The 18,329-nt window shown below is 45.5% G+C and overlaps 1 protein-coding gene and 1 long non-coding RNA gene across 2 annotated transcripts in view; one reads left to right on the top strand and one right to left on the bottom strand.

The window, feature by feature from the left end:
- The window catches only part of DNAH9 (dynein axonemal heavy chain 9), a 342,755-nt gene that overhangs the window by 310,378 nt on the left and 14,048 nt on the right, over positions 1-18,329 (top strand). Inside the window, 1 exon segment of the mRNA XM_047707126.1 lies at positions 1,432-1,614. Coding sequence (XP_047563082.1) covers positions 1,432-1,614 — 183 coding nt within the window.
- On the bottom strand, positions 1,697-11,614 carry LOC125087141 (uncharacterized). The gene is made up of 3 exons (XR_007123367.1): positions 10,708-11,614; positions 2,745-3,004; positions 1,697-2,067 (listed from the first exon to the last, which is right to left on the bottom strand). It is a non-coding gene; the product is annotated as an uncharacterized LOC125087141 (long non-coding RNA).

The raw sequence follows: 18,329 nt of genomic DNA, 5'->3' as shown, positions 1-18,329 counted from the left end.
TAGCTGTGGTGGCTCCAGAGAGCCCTTTCTGACAGGGAGAGGAGGCTTTACTCTCCTTTTCCAGACATCAGCTCTTTTCCGAGAGACGGTATTGTGTGTTAACGATACAAGGCAAAGTGAGTATTAATAATCCTTCTGTAGCTCTGCGCGACTTTCAGATGCCGCCACATCCATCAGCTCCCTCGATTTGATCTCTGCCAGCCCTGGGAGGTGGGGGAAGAAAGATGCTCTTGGAAATCTTTATAGATTAAAAAAAAAAAAAAAAAAAAAAAAACAAGGCCCAGCTGACTTGCTCACACGCATGTAGGTGATACCTAACAGAACGGTACTAACTCAGCCAAGGGTCTTTGGCTGCAAGCAACAGAGACAAATTTAGCTGAAACAGGAAGAAATGAGCCCACTGTGTCAAAGGAACCAACCCGAGAAAGGACAGAAACCCAGTGGCTCCAGGGCCCCAGGGAGAAAGAAGAGCATCCTTTCAGGGCCCTCGGGTCAGTGGCTCTGGCCACCACCTGTCCCTGAATCTCAGATTCGAGATTCACATTCTCCCGCTCCTGGGCATGAGGAGCTGGCTGGCCTGCTCAGACTGCAGGAGGCTCAGACTCGTGACGGCACCCCGGGACCATGGGGAGGAGGGGGGTCTCACAAGCCGTTACAGGAGATGATGAACAACGCCCACCCCAGCAGGTGCCCAGGAGCCCGGCTCTCGTGACCCAGGCAGGGCTGGCTTCCTCTCGCTGGCGCCTTGCCTCCCCACTCCCTGCTGGCTACATGTTCTATTATGTCTGCACTCGTTCCATTTTTCTCTCTCTGCTGACAGACCTCCTGGGCTTACTCATTTACTGCAAAATGGCAGACTCAGCCTCTACGTGCCTGCCCCGGGATAACCCAGGATCTCCGTGCTTCGGTTCTAGTTTTCTGGGAGAGACATCCCGGTGGTTCCAGCTCCCCTGGTCTAATTAGCTGACAGTCTGTGGTGAAAGGAACCGTGGGGCTGGGAGGAGGCCTCCGTGACGGATGGGGCTGCTTCACCCAGGACCTGAGGACAGAAAGTGCAGTGAGGCCTCAGGGAAACAGAATGGGGAGCGTGAGCACACATCCATTCATCCCTCCGCTCGTCGCTCCAGCTTCATGGGGCGACCACCCAAGGTGACCCCGAGTCTTTCCAGTTCGATCCCCACCACGAAGTGCCAGCCCCCGGGCTTCCCCAACTCCCGACTCTCGGAAAGCCACACTCAAACGGGTATGTTTGTTCTCTTAGCTGCTCAGCCCACAGTCAGTCCCCAGGGCCTGAGCCGGCTGACCTGAGCAGGCAGGCAGGAGTACTGTCCTGGGATGGCCGACCGGCATCTTGACTAGCGGGTCACAGGGGACCTGAGTACTGGGGGGTTAGAAGCCCTTCTTAACCCCATGTTTCCCATCGCGGGGCAGGTCAAGACCCTCCTGGAAGAAATCCAGGAGCGAATGACGGACGAGTTTAACATGGCAGAGCTGCTGGCCAAAGTGGAGGAGCGCAGCCCCTACATCGTGGTCGCCTTCCAGGAGTGTGAGCGGATGAACGTCCTCACCCGTGAGATCAGGCACTCGCTGACGGAGCTGGACCTCGGCTTGAAGGTAAGGGGTGGGGCATCCTGGTGGGAAAGGGCACAGCCAGAGGACACAGCCGGACGCCCAGAGGAGAGGAAGAGGGGGTGCCGGGACCTGCGAGCTAGAGAGCTGTCCTGTAGCAATCCGAATGCCTGGGACAGCATCCCTCCCAGAAACCAGGTCTGGCTGGGCTGCAGGGGCTCCAAGACCAAAGTTCTATAACGAGCAAAGCCGTAGTGAAGTCAAAACGTGCTAGACTGGCTGGTCAGCACACGTGAGCTGCCCAAGGAGGAAGCAAGAGGGAGGTTTTGACAGCCTGGTGTCTTCTGCTGACATAGCGGCTTCCATCGGGGGCAAAGGAGCACTGGATAGAAGCAGAGGTTCTAGAACTAGGTGGCCCCGGGGTCACCCCGGCCCCTGCACTTCCTCACTGTATGGCCTTAAAGTGGCCTGGATCTCGCTGGGCCTCCGCCTCTCCACCTGTAACACAGGGATGATGGTCCTACTTCATAAGGCTTTGGGAAGGGGGAAATAAATTCATTGACATCGAGTGTTTAGAACAGTCCCTGGCGGGTAGTAAGTACCTCCGAAGTATCAGCTGGTAATTATCATCAAGCCACCAGGGGACAAGAACGGTCTTTTACAACACTGAGGTTGTAGCAAAGACCCAAGACCCTGCACAAACTCTGCATGAGTCTGTTTCTGTCCCCAATGCCTCACACAACTTTCCTCGATGCGCCAGGAGGGAACCATGTCAGGGGCCTGGCTGTGGTGACCATGCCCCTCCATGACAGCTACACGGGGGTCCTGCTGCCTCTCAGGAGCTGAGGAAGGGGCTGTCGTCAGCATACATGGGCACATTCGTGAACAGAACTGGGCCCAGACAGAGGGGAGGGGGGAGGTGAGAACCCAGTTTTGTAGCTCAGATGTACACCGCCACAGGTCCCTGGGCGCACGAGGAACAACTGTATGTTTTGTCACAAGTTGTTCCCTAGAAACTCTGAAACAAGGCTGCAAATTCTGAATTAGAGGGCCTTTTTTTTAAAAATCTGGTAATTTCCTCCTCCTTCCCAGTATAGGTGGAGGGAAGTAAGGAGAAAGGACAGGCAGAAAGGGATGTTGAAAATAGTATTTGGTGATGTTTCCAAATTATGTACCAGCTTGTAATCAAACGAAATGCAACATTCCATAGGATGATCTCGAAGGTGAAGGAGGACTTGGTGGGTCACGTGATGCAGCCCCATTACTGCAGCACACGGGTGTCTACTAGTAGTGACTCGGGGAGGTCTGTGGCAATCCCAGCTTATAGGGTCCGTGCAATTGGGCACAGTCTGTTTACCCATCCACCTTCCAGTTCGCTCATTTTTTCTTCCAAGTGCTGCGGCCATGGTCAGGTGTCAGGAATCACAGACTATGCCTGGGCAGAGAGGAAGGGGATGGGCAAAGAGGTTTCTCTTTGCTCTCAGTCTAGTTCAGGCAAAGCTGACCAATGAGCTCCCCGGGAAGGTCTAAGCACTCCCCGCTGGAGGGTACCGGAGACTGAGAGAGGGGCCTTCCTCTGCAGAAGGACGGCCTCAGAAGAATGAGCAGGCAGGCAGATCATAACAGAAGGCACACAGAGAGATGTGGGAAGAGAAAGGAAGAAAGAAGGCTGTGGCATCAGGGGAGGGGCCAACAGAGAAAGGGGGACTACAATGGGTGGGGCTGAGGAGAAGAATCTTCCAGAGGAGCCCTCACCCTGCTCTATGAGTCCCCTGCTCTGGCCAGAGCAGAGATTCCACACAGGTGAGTAAATGTGGGGACAGGCCGTCAGGACACCTCGGGTGGCCTTTTTCTCCTGGTCCCTCTGGGAGCTAGAGAAGAGAGATTTTTTTTTTTTTTTATCTTTTTATTTATTTATTTTTTTAATTTTTTATTTTTTCAGCATAACAGTATTCATTATTTTGGCACCACACCCAGTGCTCCATGCAATCCGTGCCCTCTACAATACCCACCACCTGGTGCCCCCAACCTCCCACCCCCCACCCCTTCAAAATTCTCAGATCGTTTTTCAGAGTCCATAGTCTCTCATGGTTCACCTCCCCTTCCAATTTCCCTCAACTCCCTTCTCCTCTCCATCTCCCCTTGTCCTCCATGCTATTTGTTATGCTCCACAAATAAGTGAAACCATATGATAATTGACTCTCTCTGCTTGACTTATTTCACTCAGCATAATCTCTTCCAGTCCCATCCATGTTGCTACAAAACTTGGGTATTCATCCTTTCTTTTTTCTTTTTTTTTTTTTTTTTTTTTTACAGCTTTATAAACATATATTTTTATCCCCAGGGGTACAGGTCTGCGAATCGCCAGGTTTACACGCTTCACAGCACTCACCACAGCACATACCCTCCCCAATATCCATAACCCCACCCCCCTCTCCCAACCCCCTCCCCCCAACAACCCTCAGTTTGTTTTGTGAGATTAAGAGTCACTTATGGTTTGTCTCCCTCCCAATCCCATCTTGTTTCATTTACTGAGAAGAGAGATTTTTAAATGCCGTCACCTAAACCCAGTCTCACGGCCTGGTTGTTGGACCCCCCTGGGGGATTTCTCACAGCACATGTCCCAGCTCCCCCACTGCGGCCGGGGCCCGGAAACCTGTACTCTGAAGCAGCGGCGAGGTGATTCTGGTGACGGCTCATTTCTGGAGCACAGTGTTAAGATGAGCACGTGGAGGAGAAAGATGGGAAAAGGGGCGGGCGAAGGGAAGGGCAGCAGAGTTCAGGGAAGGGAGAGTTCTTAAGTCTAGGTGTCCACGGGAGGGCCCCACAGCATGGTGTCTGATGTGGCAGCAGCGAGCGTCCCTGGCTTCCCAGCCAGCCACTGTGGGACATATGGCTGGCTCTGCTGACCAGCTCACCTGGCAGGGGGCAGAGGGGACATTTGGACTGAGTCTCCTGAACAGTCACCTTTTTTTAATTAACATATAATGTATTATTAGCCCCAGAGGTACAGGTGTGTGAATCACCAGGTTTACATACTTCACAGCCCTCACCATAGCACATACAGTCCCCAGTGTCCATATCCCAACCACCCTCTCCCTCCCACCAGCAACCCTCAGTTTGTTCTGTGAGATTAAGAGTTGAACAGTTTCCAGTTCTGGGAGTGGGTCAGCTGGCACACAGGAGGACAGACGGCCACTCACGCTGCCTAGCACATCAGATGGGGCACCCAAATTAGGAGATTAATTAAATTAATTAAATCATGAAGTCAGTACTCCTAGCATTTATGATAAACTTGTATTTGTAACCATTCATAATTGGCTGGATGGGAAACCATAAGGCTACCAGCCAAAAAGTATCAGCTGAACTGGGAGGCATAGTATGCTAAGCCCAAGGACTGTAGAGGCTTTGAGCCACAAAAGTGGTGTAGGAAGATAGGGTAGGCACTGAAAAGAGGTAGTTTGCCACAACCATGTTCCCACAGAGAGGAACTGCCTTGGGAACTCACCACAGTAAGACATCTCACTCTGAGCCTTACACAGTGAAAACAGGTTCTGCAAGTAGTCCAAGCTGACTTGTCAAGGGTACTGACTCCCAATAACCAAATGCACAAAAGACTGATGTACAAAACTCCTAAAGGCCAATTTCTTTCTTTATATCAAATAGGTATAACTTCCAAAGGGCCATATTCTGATGCCAGTGGACCCAGAAAGTCCTCTGCCTAAGTAGAAAAATTCTACAAGAAACTAAGTTCCTAGACCTTCACCGTCTACAGGAGCAGCCAATGATAGGTTAGCACTTAAAATGTGACTAGTCCAAATTGAGATGTTCTGTAAGCATAAGTTAAACACCATACTTAGGAAAGAGATTGGGAAGACGGTGGAGTAGGAGGACCCCAAGCTCACCTCCCTCACAGATACAGGTAGGCAACACATCAGTGTAACTAACCCAGAAAATGACCCCAAAACTGGCAGAACAGACTCCACAACTAAAGGTAAAGAGGCCACAGCAAAGAGGGTGGGAAGGGTGAAGACACAGTGGGGAGCAGCCACAGACACAGGGAAGGGGGAGAAACAGACCATCACACCAAGGAGCCCTCACACCTGGCTTTGGAAACCAGAGAGGCCAAATTACATGAGTTCCTATAACCAGTGTGACTTAAACCCTGGAATTTTACAAATCACCAGGCTCAGCTCTGGGAGAGCCAGAGGCCAAGAGGAAATGGAGTCCCCACCTTAAGGAGGGGGCACAGCAAACAAACAGCCATACAGATATATATAGAAGCAGCAGGTTGAAATATGCCTAGGGCACAGGGGAGGGAGAGTGAGTTACGATCTCAGAGCAAGTCTGGAGAGGCAGAGATGCTAGGGAGACTCCTGCAGGAACAAAGGGGCTGCCAGGTGCCATTTTCCTTCCACCGCCCTCCAGCGAAACCACTCTGCTGCCTATGGGAACCAGCGTGGGGACATTCGCTACCTGACGCGCTTGCGGTACACCCCACTGCCTCCAGCCTGATGGCGTGGGTTCCCTCCTCCAGAAGACCAGTGCAATCCTTTCTAAGACCACGTCTCCCACAACCCACACACTTTGCAGATCTACCCCTCCAACCTAGCCGGCCCGTCCCCAGGGCAGCAGCAGGTCCCCTCCTACAGAGAACCAATGCATAAACCTCGCCAATGCTGCACACCCACACACATTGCAGATCACCCCCCCAATACTCTCCAGGCCAGAGCCCATCCAAAGTGGTGCCTCAAAGCTAGCACAGTGATAAACAAGGGAAACCCCATCAGGCTGTGAGCGGATCTTCCAGCAGGAACTCTGCAGGCCAGAAGGCAGTGGCACAATATATTCAAAGTGCTGAAAGGAAAAAATCCGCAGTCAAGATCACTCTCCTCAGCAAGGCAACTGTCATTCAGAATAGGAGACAGTTTTCCAGACAAAAAGGAATTTGTCACCACTAAACCAGCCTTAACAAAAATGTTCCAGGGGACTCTCTGAGTAGAAAGGAAGGACCATAAGCAGGACTAAGAAAAGGAGGAAGCAAAAAGGCAGCAAAATTAACTATACCTATAAAAATCATTCAAGGGATTCACGAGATAAAAGGATCTAAAGCATGACACCACATACCTAAAATATGGAGGAAGAAGGAGCAAAAATTTATTTCATACTTAAGCAACCATTAATTTCCTATGGACTGCTATATGCAGAAGATGTAAACTTCGAGTCAAAACCCCGTAACAGATATGCCAAAAATAGAGAGGAATCCAGATAACTAAAGCAAGCCAACTAACAGTGAGAGAGCACAGGAAGAAAGGAACAGAGAAGAAATATAAATACAACCGTGAAACATTAACAAAATGGCAGTAAGTACATACATGCCTATGAATAATTCTTCAGTTGTAAATGGACGAAATCCTCCCGACGAAAGACACAGAGCTACAGAATGAATAAGGAAATTAGACCCATCTGTTTGCTGCCTACAAGAGACTCATTTCAGACCTAAAGACACATGCAGACTGAAAATGAAGGGACGGAGATGCATTTACCTGGGAAATGGATGTGAAAAGAAAGGTGGGGTAGTAATACTGACGTTAGACAAATCAGACTCTGAAACAGACTAACGTGGGACAAAGAAGCACACTTAATAATCATAAAGGGGACGATCCAACAGGAAGATACAACAATTATAAAATATTTTTTAAAGATTTTACTTATTAGCGAGGGAGTGAGCGAGCACACAGCAGGGGAAGAGGGAGAGGGAGAAGTGGGATCCCCACTGAGCAGGGAGCCTGACGCAGGTTCAATCCCAGGACCCTGAGATCATGACCTGAGCTGAAGGCCAATGCTTAACTGAGCCACTCAGGCCCCCCAATAACTGTAAATATGCACTCAACATGGGGGCACCCAAATACTTAAGATGGTTAATAATAATCAGTAGTAATAATAGTAGGGGCCTTTAACTCCCCACTTCCATCAACAGAGAGATCATCCAAACAGAAAGTTGACAAGGAAACAGTGGCTTTGAATGACCCATTGGAGCAGATGAATTTAACAAATATTCAGAATATTCCATCCTAAAACAACAGAATACACATTCTTTTCAAGTGCACATGGAACGTTCTCCAGGATAGATTACGTATTAGGCCACAAAACAAATCTCAACAAATTCAAAAAGATCGAAGTCATACCATGCATCTTTTCTGACCACAACACTACAAAACCAGAAAGCAACCACAAGAAAAAATCTGGAAAGAACACATGGAGGTTAAATAAGAAACTACTAAAGAATGAATTGCTCAACCAAGAAATCAAAGAGGAAGTAAAAAAAATACATGGAGACAGGGGCGCCTGGGTAGCTCAGTTGGTTAAGCGTCTGCCCTCAGTTCAGGTCATGATCCCAGGGTCCTGGGAGCAAGCCTCGCATCCGGCTCCCAGCTCAGTGGGGAGTCTACTTCTCCCTCTACCCCTCCCCACCGTTTGTGCATTCGCACATGCTCTCCAATAAATAAGTAAAATCTTTTAAAAAAAAATTACATGGAGACAAATGAAAGCACAAACAATCCAAAAGTTTTGGAATGCAGAAGAAACAATTCAAAATGGGAAGTTTATAGCCATACAGGCCTACCTCAAGAAGCAAGAAATATCTCAAACAACCTAACCTTACACCTAACGGGGCTAGAAAAAGAGGAATAAACCAGTGGAAAGAAGGAAATAATAAGGATTTGAGGAGAAATAAATGAAATAAAAACTAAAACAAAACAAAGTGAAAAACAAAAATAGAACAAATCAATGAAACCAGGAGTTTTTTGTTTTTTTTTTTAAAGATTTTATTTATTTGACAGAGAGAGAGAAATCACAAATAGGCAGAGAGGCAGGCAGGGAGAGAGGAGGAAGCAGGCTCCCTGCCAAGCAGAGATCCTGATGAGGGGCTCGATCCCAGGACCCTGAGATCATGACCTGAGCCGAAGGCAGAGGCTTTAACCCACTGAGCCACCCAGGCGCCCGGGGAGATTTTTTTTTAAAAGATCAACAAAATTGATAAACCTTTAGCAGACTCATGTAAAAAAAAAGCAGGGGGAGGTGGTGCCTGGGTGGCTCAGTTGGTTGAGCACCCAACTTTTTTTTAAGATTTTTTTATTTGTCAGAGAGAGAGAGAGAGGGAACAGGAGCCATGTGGAGAGGCAGAGGGAGAAGCAGACTCCCAGCTGAGCAAGGAACCCGACCTGAGACTCAATCCCAGGACCCCGGGATCATGACCCTAGCCACAGGCAGACACCTACCGACTGAGCCAGCCAGGCATCCCGAGCACCCAACTCTTGGTTTCAGCTCAGGTCATGATCTCAGGGTCATGGGATCTAGCGCCATATCAGACTCCCTGCTGAGATTCTCTCTCCCTCTCCTCCTCCCCAGCCCGCTCATGCATGCTCTCTCTCGGGGTGGGGAATGGACACAAACAAAATCAAAAATGAAAGACAAGAAATATAAACCAACACTTCAGTAATACAAAAGATTGTTAGAGATGATGAAAGATTCTATGCCAACAAATTGGACAACCGAGAAGTGATGGATAAATTCCTAGAAGCATATAACCCGCCAAAACTGAATCAGGAAGAAATAGAAAATTTGAACACACCAACTGCCAGAAATGAAATTAAACCACTAATCAAAAAACTCCCCAAAACACAAAAGACCAGGTGGCTTCCTGGGTGAATTCTACCAAACCTTAAAGAAGAGTTAATACGTATTCATCTCAAACTCTTCCGAAAAATAAAAGAGGAAGGAAAACCTCCAAATTCGCTCCATTTGTCTGGCATCACCCTGACACCAAAACCAGATTAAAGACACTACATAAAAACAGAACTACAGGCCAGTATCTCTGATGAACAGAGATGCAAAAATTCTCAACAAAATACTAGAAAACTGAATCCAACTATGCATTAAAGCAATCATTCACCACAATGAAGTGTGATTTATTTCTGAGACGGAGTAGTTCAATATTCACAAATCAATCAGTACGACACATCACATAAATAAGAGGATAAAAACCACCTGATCATTTCAATTGATGCAGAAAAAGCATTTGATCAAGTACAACATCCATTCATGATTTAAAAAAAAAAAAAAAAAAAAAAAAAAAAAAAAAAAAACCTCCACAAAGTAGGGTTACAGGAACCTACATCAACAAAATAAAGGTCATATAGGAAAAGGTGGAGAGAGGGACAAGCAGATTCCCAGCTGCTCAATCCCAGGACCCCGAGATCGTGACCTGAGTCAAAGTCAGACACTCAGCTGACTGAGCCCCCCAGGTGCTCCAAGAATCGTGTTTGATTATTCAGAGGCTTTAGGACGTCAGACTTTTTGTTTCCTAAGCTGCCTGTGGCTAAATCACCAGATCGGTTTCTGAGTACATGAGGGACACTCAGACTTGAACTCCAGCTCGCTGACTTGGAGAACTAGTCCAGCTCTGTACTCTGAGCCACTGGGCTCTGACTTGATAGTGCAGGTCTGATAGGGCCTTGCTTTGACCCTTTGATGACTTACAGTCACCCCTCAGCAGGCAGCCGCCCTGGCCCGTGTGCCTTCGGGTCCTCCAGCACTCCGTCAGAAGACCCAGCCGGGTGGGCTGCGGTCACCCTCAGGGGCACTGCCCATATCGTTCCCACTTCCCTCCTCCTCTCCTCCCCTGCTCCAGAAAAGCTGGTTGCAAAGACCATGTTCATAAGGAAGAAAAAGTAGATAGGAGCTGACCATCAGGATAGGGCACACCCTGTGGCCACTCACAGAGGACGATGTGGGTGTTGCTGACCCCCTTGTGAGCCCAGGGCACCAGCTGCTTCAGACCCATCAGGGGTGCCCTTTCTGAATGGACACTCCTGGCCCTCTGGAAGTTTGAGTTCTATATTTGGACTGTAGCCTAAGCATCTGAGCTTTATTATTAAAAAAAAATAAATAACAGCTTGGCTCACTGACTCCAAAGAATGAAGACCTATAGGAAAAATAAGGTTTTTACTCGATTATGAAAGCATGTCTTTATAGGGATGAATAAAGTGGTTAAGGTCACAGCCTGCTAGCCTTCGTATCTACAATAAGGGACCCCTCTCCGCACACCACCCCCTGCCTTCATTCTCCCAGATTCACCTGCCATGCTGGCGTGCGGCAAGCAAGTCACAGGACCCTAAAATGCAGCATGTTCCTAAGACAGGGATTCAGCATTTACTTGGTCAGTTTTCTTTCAGTTGACTCTTGACCTGCAAGCAAGCAAGTACAGATATTAATCAGCGGCACAGAGGATCCAGGCAGGAGGAATTTGAGAAAATCAGGCTCGCACAAATGCGAACACGTTTCTGTATGTTAGTATAGCTGGAGTCTTTAAGAAGGACCCACTTGGCCCAGAGCTTGGCCAAAGAAATTTCCTGACTGCCCACCCCAGCCAATCTGGCAACACCGCAGGAAACTGATGTTTGCTGAACAGCTTGTGGGAAACACTATCCTAGAATCTATACTTTTCTCTTCTCCTAAGAAACGGACACAACTCAGACTTAGTGAATTTGTGTAGGGTCATTTCTTCTCAGCCCCTACAATGAAAGTGAGTCATTCCTCCTTCAGCTCAAGGTCATGGGAATACTGACCTCAGAAACCAACTACAAGATGAATGGTTTCCTCTTTTACGGAATTGTTCTTCACTCTCAAACTGGCAAAACCTCAGCGACAGTACATTCTCGAAGTCTCTGTCACTTCCACATTCAATTAGCAAATGCAAAATCATGGTCAGAATGAAGTAACACCATATTGTAAGCAGATGTGAGAAATTTTTAAGAAAGCCAAGTTACACATTTGATGTTTCTCTATCAAAATGACTTCAGATTTCCAAATGGTGTTAAAAATTAAGTATGGCACATTTTTTTAAGATTTAATTATTTTAGAGCAGTTTTTAGGTTCACAGCAAAATCAAGAGGGACATAGAGAGGTTTCCCACATACTCCCTATCTCCACACACAGCCTGCCCCACTATCCACATCTCCCAACAGAGTGGTCCCGTTTGTTACAAAAGAGAAGCCTACACTAAATTATCACCATCACCCACAGCCCACAGATTATACTGGGGCTCACTCTTGATGGTGTACAATCCAGCAATGTGGACAAGCACGCAATGACACGACTGTGAGGCTTGAAAGGGAAGAAGGAAGGCGATCCCCTCACTGTACAAGCTTACTATGGGGAGGCAGTTTCTGGGCTACAGTTCAGGAAAGAGCCCCATAGTTCTACCGAACTGAGCACACACAGACCAGAGCTCATGAAGGCCAAGGTAGTGGGGTGTGTAGGGCAGAGTGCCTACGACAGGGAGCTGCCCAGACAAAGAGCCTCCCGACATCTGCAGAGGGAGCCCCCGAAACTCTGGCTGGCTACGGCTCTGCACATAAGTGAGGAAAAAAAACTAGCCAAGGCTGGGAAGGAACCATGAGACAGGAGCAGAGAGAACAATTTTTAGAGCTCACACAGAGCTGGGAATAGTTTGTGTTCCCACTAGCTGGAGTACAGATAAATTAAAAACAAAACAAAACAAAAAACGAAACAGCAACAACATAGGAAGTTCCAGGGAGGATTCTCAGAAGGGTATCAACTTAGTAAAAGGACTGAACTGGACCCAGACTAAGACTGAAAGCTGGTCTGTACTCCTCCTACAGCAAAGCTAAAATGCAAGCCACCAACAGATCCACTGAGTTCAAGTAAATTAACTGCAGGCAAATAAATTAATTAATTAATTTTTAAAAAATTAAAAAAAATAGTAAATGTTTCTGGCACTATTTAAAGGAATATAATGAAATCCAGCACTCAAGAATATAAGATGTATAGTGTCTGACACACACAAAACAAACTACAGGCATGTAAAGAAACGGGAATATATAGCCCATATCCAGAAGAAAAGTGGGTCAGAAAAGCACCAGAAATGGCAGGGATGATGGAATTCACACACAAGGAGGTTAGGACAAGATTCTGAGTTTGCTGTGTATGTTGAAGACTGAAGAAAATAGGAATATGATGAAGTACAAATGGAACGTATACGCAGAACATACAAAGGTGGAAAATATAGTAGCTGAATGAAAAATGAGACCTTCAGAAGACTTACCGCTGATGAAAACATAGCCAAAGACACTATCCAAAGTGAGGGCAAAAGAAAAAATACTGGAAAAAAGTGAACAGCACATCAGGGACCTGTAGGATAATATCTAGTGATCTAACACATGTCCTCGGAGTCCCAGGAGGATGGAGGTGATGGGGAGGGTCAGAAAAAAATACCTGAGGAAATAAGGGCCATGGCTTTGCAAATTTGTCAGCAACTATAAACCCACAGGCACAAGAAGCTCAACACACCCCATGTAGAGTCAACCTAATGAAAACTATGTGAATGTACCTCATGATGAAGTTGGTGAAACCCGAGGGCAAAGCAGGAGGGATGAGGGGCAGGGTGGGAGGTAGGGTGGAGTGTATGCAAAGGAGCAGAGAGAGAAATGGCAGCAGACTTCTGGTAGGGAGCTATGCAAGCTGGAGACAGTGGAGAGAGAAGGTACTAAAGGAAAAGTACCAAAAAGAAAACAATAGGGGTGCGGGGTGGCTCAGTCAGTTGGGGTCTGACTCTTGATATCAGCTTAGGTCATGAGCTCAGGGTCATGGGATCAAGCACCGTGGCAGGCTTCTTGTTAAGTGAGGGGTCTGAAAGAAATTATCTCTCCTTCTCCCCACCCTGCTCTCATTCTCCCACTCACTCTCAAATAAATCTAAAAAATAAATAAATAAGCCCAGAACTCTTTGACCAAAAAAAAAAAAAAAAAAAAAAAAACTTTCAAAAAAGAAAACTAAATACAGGCATACCTCATTTTGTAGCATTTTACTCTACTGAGATTCACAGATTTTTTTTTTCCCCCAAATAGGATTGTAGCAAACCCTGCAATCAAGCAAGTTTATAGGTCTCATTTTTTTCCAACAGCATTTGCTCACTTTGTTTCTCTGTGTCACATTTTGGTAATTCTCACAATATTTCAAACTTTTTGAGATTTTAGTTTTTTTATTTTTTCAGCATAACAGTATTCATTATTTTTGCACCACACCCAGTGCTCCATGCAATCCGTGCCCTCTACAATACCCACCACCTGGTCCCCCAACCTCCCACCCCCCGCCCCTTCAAAATTCTCAGATCGTTTTTCAGAGTCCATAGTCTCTCATGGTTCACCTCCCCTTCCAATTTCCCTCAACTCCCTTCTCCTCTCCATCTCCCCTTGTCCTCCATGCTATTTGTTATGCTCCACAAATAAGTGAAACCATATGATAATTGACTCTCTCTGCTTGACTTATTTCACTCAGCATAATCTCTTCCAGTCCCGTCCATGTTGCTACAAAACTTGGGTATTTATCCTTTCTTTTTTCTTTTTTTTTTTTTACAGCTTTATAAACATATATTTTTATCCCCATCAAACTTTTTCATTATTATATTTGTTATGGTTACCTATGATCAGTGATCTTTGATATTCATTATTGTAATTGCTTTGGAGTGCACAAACCATGCCCATTTACTTTTTTTTTTAATATTTTTTATTTATTTGAGAGAGGAAATGAGCAAGAAAGAGCACACAAGCCAGGTGGAGAGACAAAGGGAGAAGCAGACTCCCCATTGACTGGGAAGCCCGACGTGGGCTCAATCCTAGGACCCTGGGATCGTGACCTGAGTTAAGGCAGACCCTTAACTGACTGAGCCACCCAGGTGCCCCACCCAGGTCCCCCAATTTGGCCCATTTAAAACAGCAAACTTGGTAAATATTTATGTGTTCTGACTGCTCCATTGACCAGCCTCCCTCTGTCTCTCACCCTCTCCACTGGCCTCCCTCTTCCCTGAGACATAACAATATTGAAATTAGGTCACCTTTAACCCTACAATGGCTCCTAAGTATTCAAGTGAAAGGAAGAGTCCTATGTCTCTCACTTGAAATCAGAAGCTGGAAATGACTAAGCTTAGTGAAGAAGGCATGTTGAAAACCAAGACAGGCCAAAAGCTAGGCGCCTTGCACCAAATGGATTACCTACACTATGAATGCAAAGGAAAAGTTCTTAAAGGAAAGTACACAGCTTCTCCACTGAACACACAAATGGTTAAGAAAGAGAAACAGCCTTCTTGCTGACACGGAGAAAGTTTTAGTGGTCTAGACAGAAGGTCAAACAAGCCCAAGCATTCCTCTAAGCAAAAGCCTAATCCAGAGCAAGGCCCTAATGCTCTTCAATTCCATGAAGGCTGTGAGAGGTGAGGAAGCTGCAGAAGAAAAGTCTAAAGCTAGCAGAGGCTGGTTCAAGAGGTTTAAGGAAAGGACCCATCTCCACAACGTAGAAGTGCAAAGTCAAGCAGCAAGTGCTGATGTAGAAGCTGCAGTAAGTTCTCCAGAAGATGGAGCTAACATGACTAATGAAGGTGGCTACACTCAGCAACCCATCTTTAGTGTGGATGAAACAGCCTTCTACTGGAAGAAGACGCCATCTAGAACTTTCATAGCTGGAGAGGAGAAGTCAATGCCTGGTTTCACAGCTTCAAAGGATGGGCTGGCTCTCTTGTTAGGGGCTCATGCAGCTGGTGACTTAAAGCCAATGCTCATTTACTATTCTGAGAATCCCAGGGTCCTTCAGAATGATACCAGATCTACTCTGCCCATGCTCTATCCATGCAAAAAGAAAGCCTGGATGACAGCCCATCTGCTTACGACATGGCTTACAGAATATTTTAAGCCTGCTGCTCAGAAAAATGCCTTTCGAAATATTACTGCTTGTTAACCATGCACCTGGTCACCCAAGAGCTCTGATGGAGATGTACAGTGAAATTTATGTTGTTTTCACCCCTGCTAACACATCCATTCTGCACCCCATGGATCAAAGAGTCATTTCAACTTTCAAGTCTTACTATTTAAGAAATACATTTCGTAAGGCTCTCGCTGCCATCGACAGTAATTCCTCTGATGAATGTGGACAAAGTCAATAGGTAACCTTTGGGAAAGATTCACCATCCTAGATGCCATTAACATTTGTGATTCATGGGAAGAGGTCAAAATATCAACATGAGCAGGAGGACTCTGGAAGAACTTGATTCCAACCCTCCTGGATGACTATGAGGGTCAAGACTTCAGTGGAGGCAGTCACTGCAGATGTGGTGGCAACAGCAAGAGAACTAGAAGAAGCAGTGGAGCCTGAGCATGTAACCGAAGTGCTACAATCTCCTGATAAAACCTCAGTGGATGAGCCGTTGCTGCTTATTGATGAGCAAACAACGTGGTTTCTTGAGATGGAAACTACTCCTGGTGAAGACGCTGTGAAGACTGCTGAGATGACAACAAAGGATTGAGAATATTCCATGAACTTAGCTGGTAAAGCAGCAGCAGGGTTTGAGAGGACGGACTCTGATTTTGAAAGAAGCTCTACTGTGGGTCAAATGCTATCAAACAGCATCACATGCTACAGAGAAATCGTTCATGAGAGGAGGAGTCAATTGATGTGGCAGATTTCACTGTTGTCTTATTTTAAGAAATTGCCACTGTCACCTCAGCCTTCAGCACCCACCATCCTAAGTGGTCGGCAGCCATCAACACTGAGGCAAGACCCTCCACCAGCAAAAAGATGACGACTCACTGAAAGGTCAGATGATGGTTGACAGTTTTTAGCAATAAATTATTTTTAAATTAAGGTATATACATTGTTTTTTTAGACATAATGCTACTATACACTGAACAGATTACAGTACAGTGTAAACATAACTTTCACATGCACTGGGAAACCAGAACATGCATTTGGCTCACTTAATTGCAATATGCAGTTTCTTGCAGTGGTCTAGAACTGAATCCACAATATCTCTGAGGTATGCCTGTAAGCATGTTCTCAGACAACCGAGGGAATTCATATCCAGCAGGCCTAAAATGTAAGAATGTTCGAAGAAATTCTTCAGATGGAAGGAAAATGATACCGTAAAGAAATTTGGATCTACACAAAGAAATTAACAACTCCATAGATGTTAAATATGTGAGCTGTATTAAAGATATTTTATCACTTAAAATCATAAAAAATAATTTTTTAAAAAAATAATAATTACTATCAGCTTTATAATATGTAGAACCAAAATGTGTATCAACAACAGCATAAAAAATGAAAGGGGAGAACACAGTTGTTATGCTGTACGTCATGTGGCGTATTATTTGAAGGTTGATTGTGACATATTAAATTAAATTAAAGACATATACTGTAAATCCTAGAGGAGGGGTCAGCAAACTACTGGCCTATAGGCCAAATCGCCCACAGCCTGTTTCTGTAAGGAAGCATTTACTGGAATATGGTCACAACCATTAATTCACACATTGTGTATGGCTGCTTTTGTGTAACAACTGACGAGGTGAGTAGCTGCAACAGATACCATGTGGCTTATGAAGCCGACAGTATTTACTATGTGACACTTTACAGAAAACTTGCCAACCCCGTCCTAGGGCAACCACTAAAGTAAGTAAAATATGGTAGATGTAAAATCTGTCCTATTGGTAATTACCTTAAATATAAATGTTCCAAGTGTCCAAAGTACTGATTAGAACTGTCAGAACAAATAAATAAACAAGATGTAACAATAAGCTGTTGTGTTGGGGATTCTGTCCCCAGATCACTCCCACAGTTGAAGACTGGATCTCAGCATACAGTTACACATATGACTGAGACTGTTATAATGGGCCAGTAAGAATATGCACACAGCTGGATCATGGAGGAATAAGTCACAGAAGGAGTAGGAGAAATCCATATGCAGACTTCCTTCTGCTATCTCCCTCCTGTGAGGTATCACACAGACTATGATCCTATATCCAGAGAAAATATTTTAGGAATGAAGGGGAAACCAAGACATTTTCAGATGAAGGAAAATCATAAAGGAATTTGTCACCAAAAAAACTAACCCTAAAAATGGGGGGGGGGGTCTGAGATTGTGATGTAAGTAGACCCTGAACTCAACTCCTCCACGGTCAAACCACATCTACACCTATTTATAGAACAATTCCTCCTGAAGAGGAAGTGAGGACTGACTAAAAAGCTTCTGCACAACAAAGGATAGAGAGTCTACATATGATGGGGAGGGATAGTACTGACGGACGGGGAGCAGATTCATCTGCCAGAAGGGAGATGAGAGAGAAGGGGCTGGAAATTTATTTGAAGAAATAATAGCTGAAAACTCCCCTAACCTGGACAAGAAAACAGATATCCAGGTCCAGGAACCACAAAAAGTCCCTAATAAGATTAACTCAAGAATGGTCTACACCAAGACATATAACAATGTCAAAGATTAAAAATAAAGGGAGCATCTTAAAAGTATCAAGAGAGAAGCAACTAGTTATATACTAAAACACTGGAAAGCTTTTCCTCTAAGATCAGGAACAAGACAGAAGGATCACTCTCACTACTGTTATTCAATATAATTCCGTAAGGCCTAAACACAGCAATGTGACAAGAAAAAGAAATAAAAGGCATCCAGATTGGTAAGGAAGAAATTAAACTGTCACTATTTGCAGATAACATGATACCATACACAGGAAACCCTAAAGACTCCACCAAAAAACTATTAAAAGTAAAAAATGAATTCTGTAAAGTTGCAGGATACAAAATACCCAGAAATTCATACTGTTTCTATACACTAATAATGAAGGAGCAGAAAGATAAATTAAGAAAACTATTCTAATTGCTTCTTGGCCTTTTGGCTAGGA

Source organism: Lutra lutra, chromosome 16 (assembly GCF_902655055.1).
Source record: "Lutra lutra chromosome 16, mLutLut1.2, whole genome shotgun sequence".
NCBI lineage: Eukaryota > Metazoa > Chordata > Mammalia > Carnivora > Mustelidae > Lutra > Lutra lutra.
Note: the sequence above shows the minus strand (reverse complement) of the source record. Positions and strands in the feature narration are given on the sequence as shown.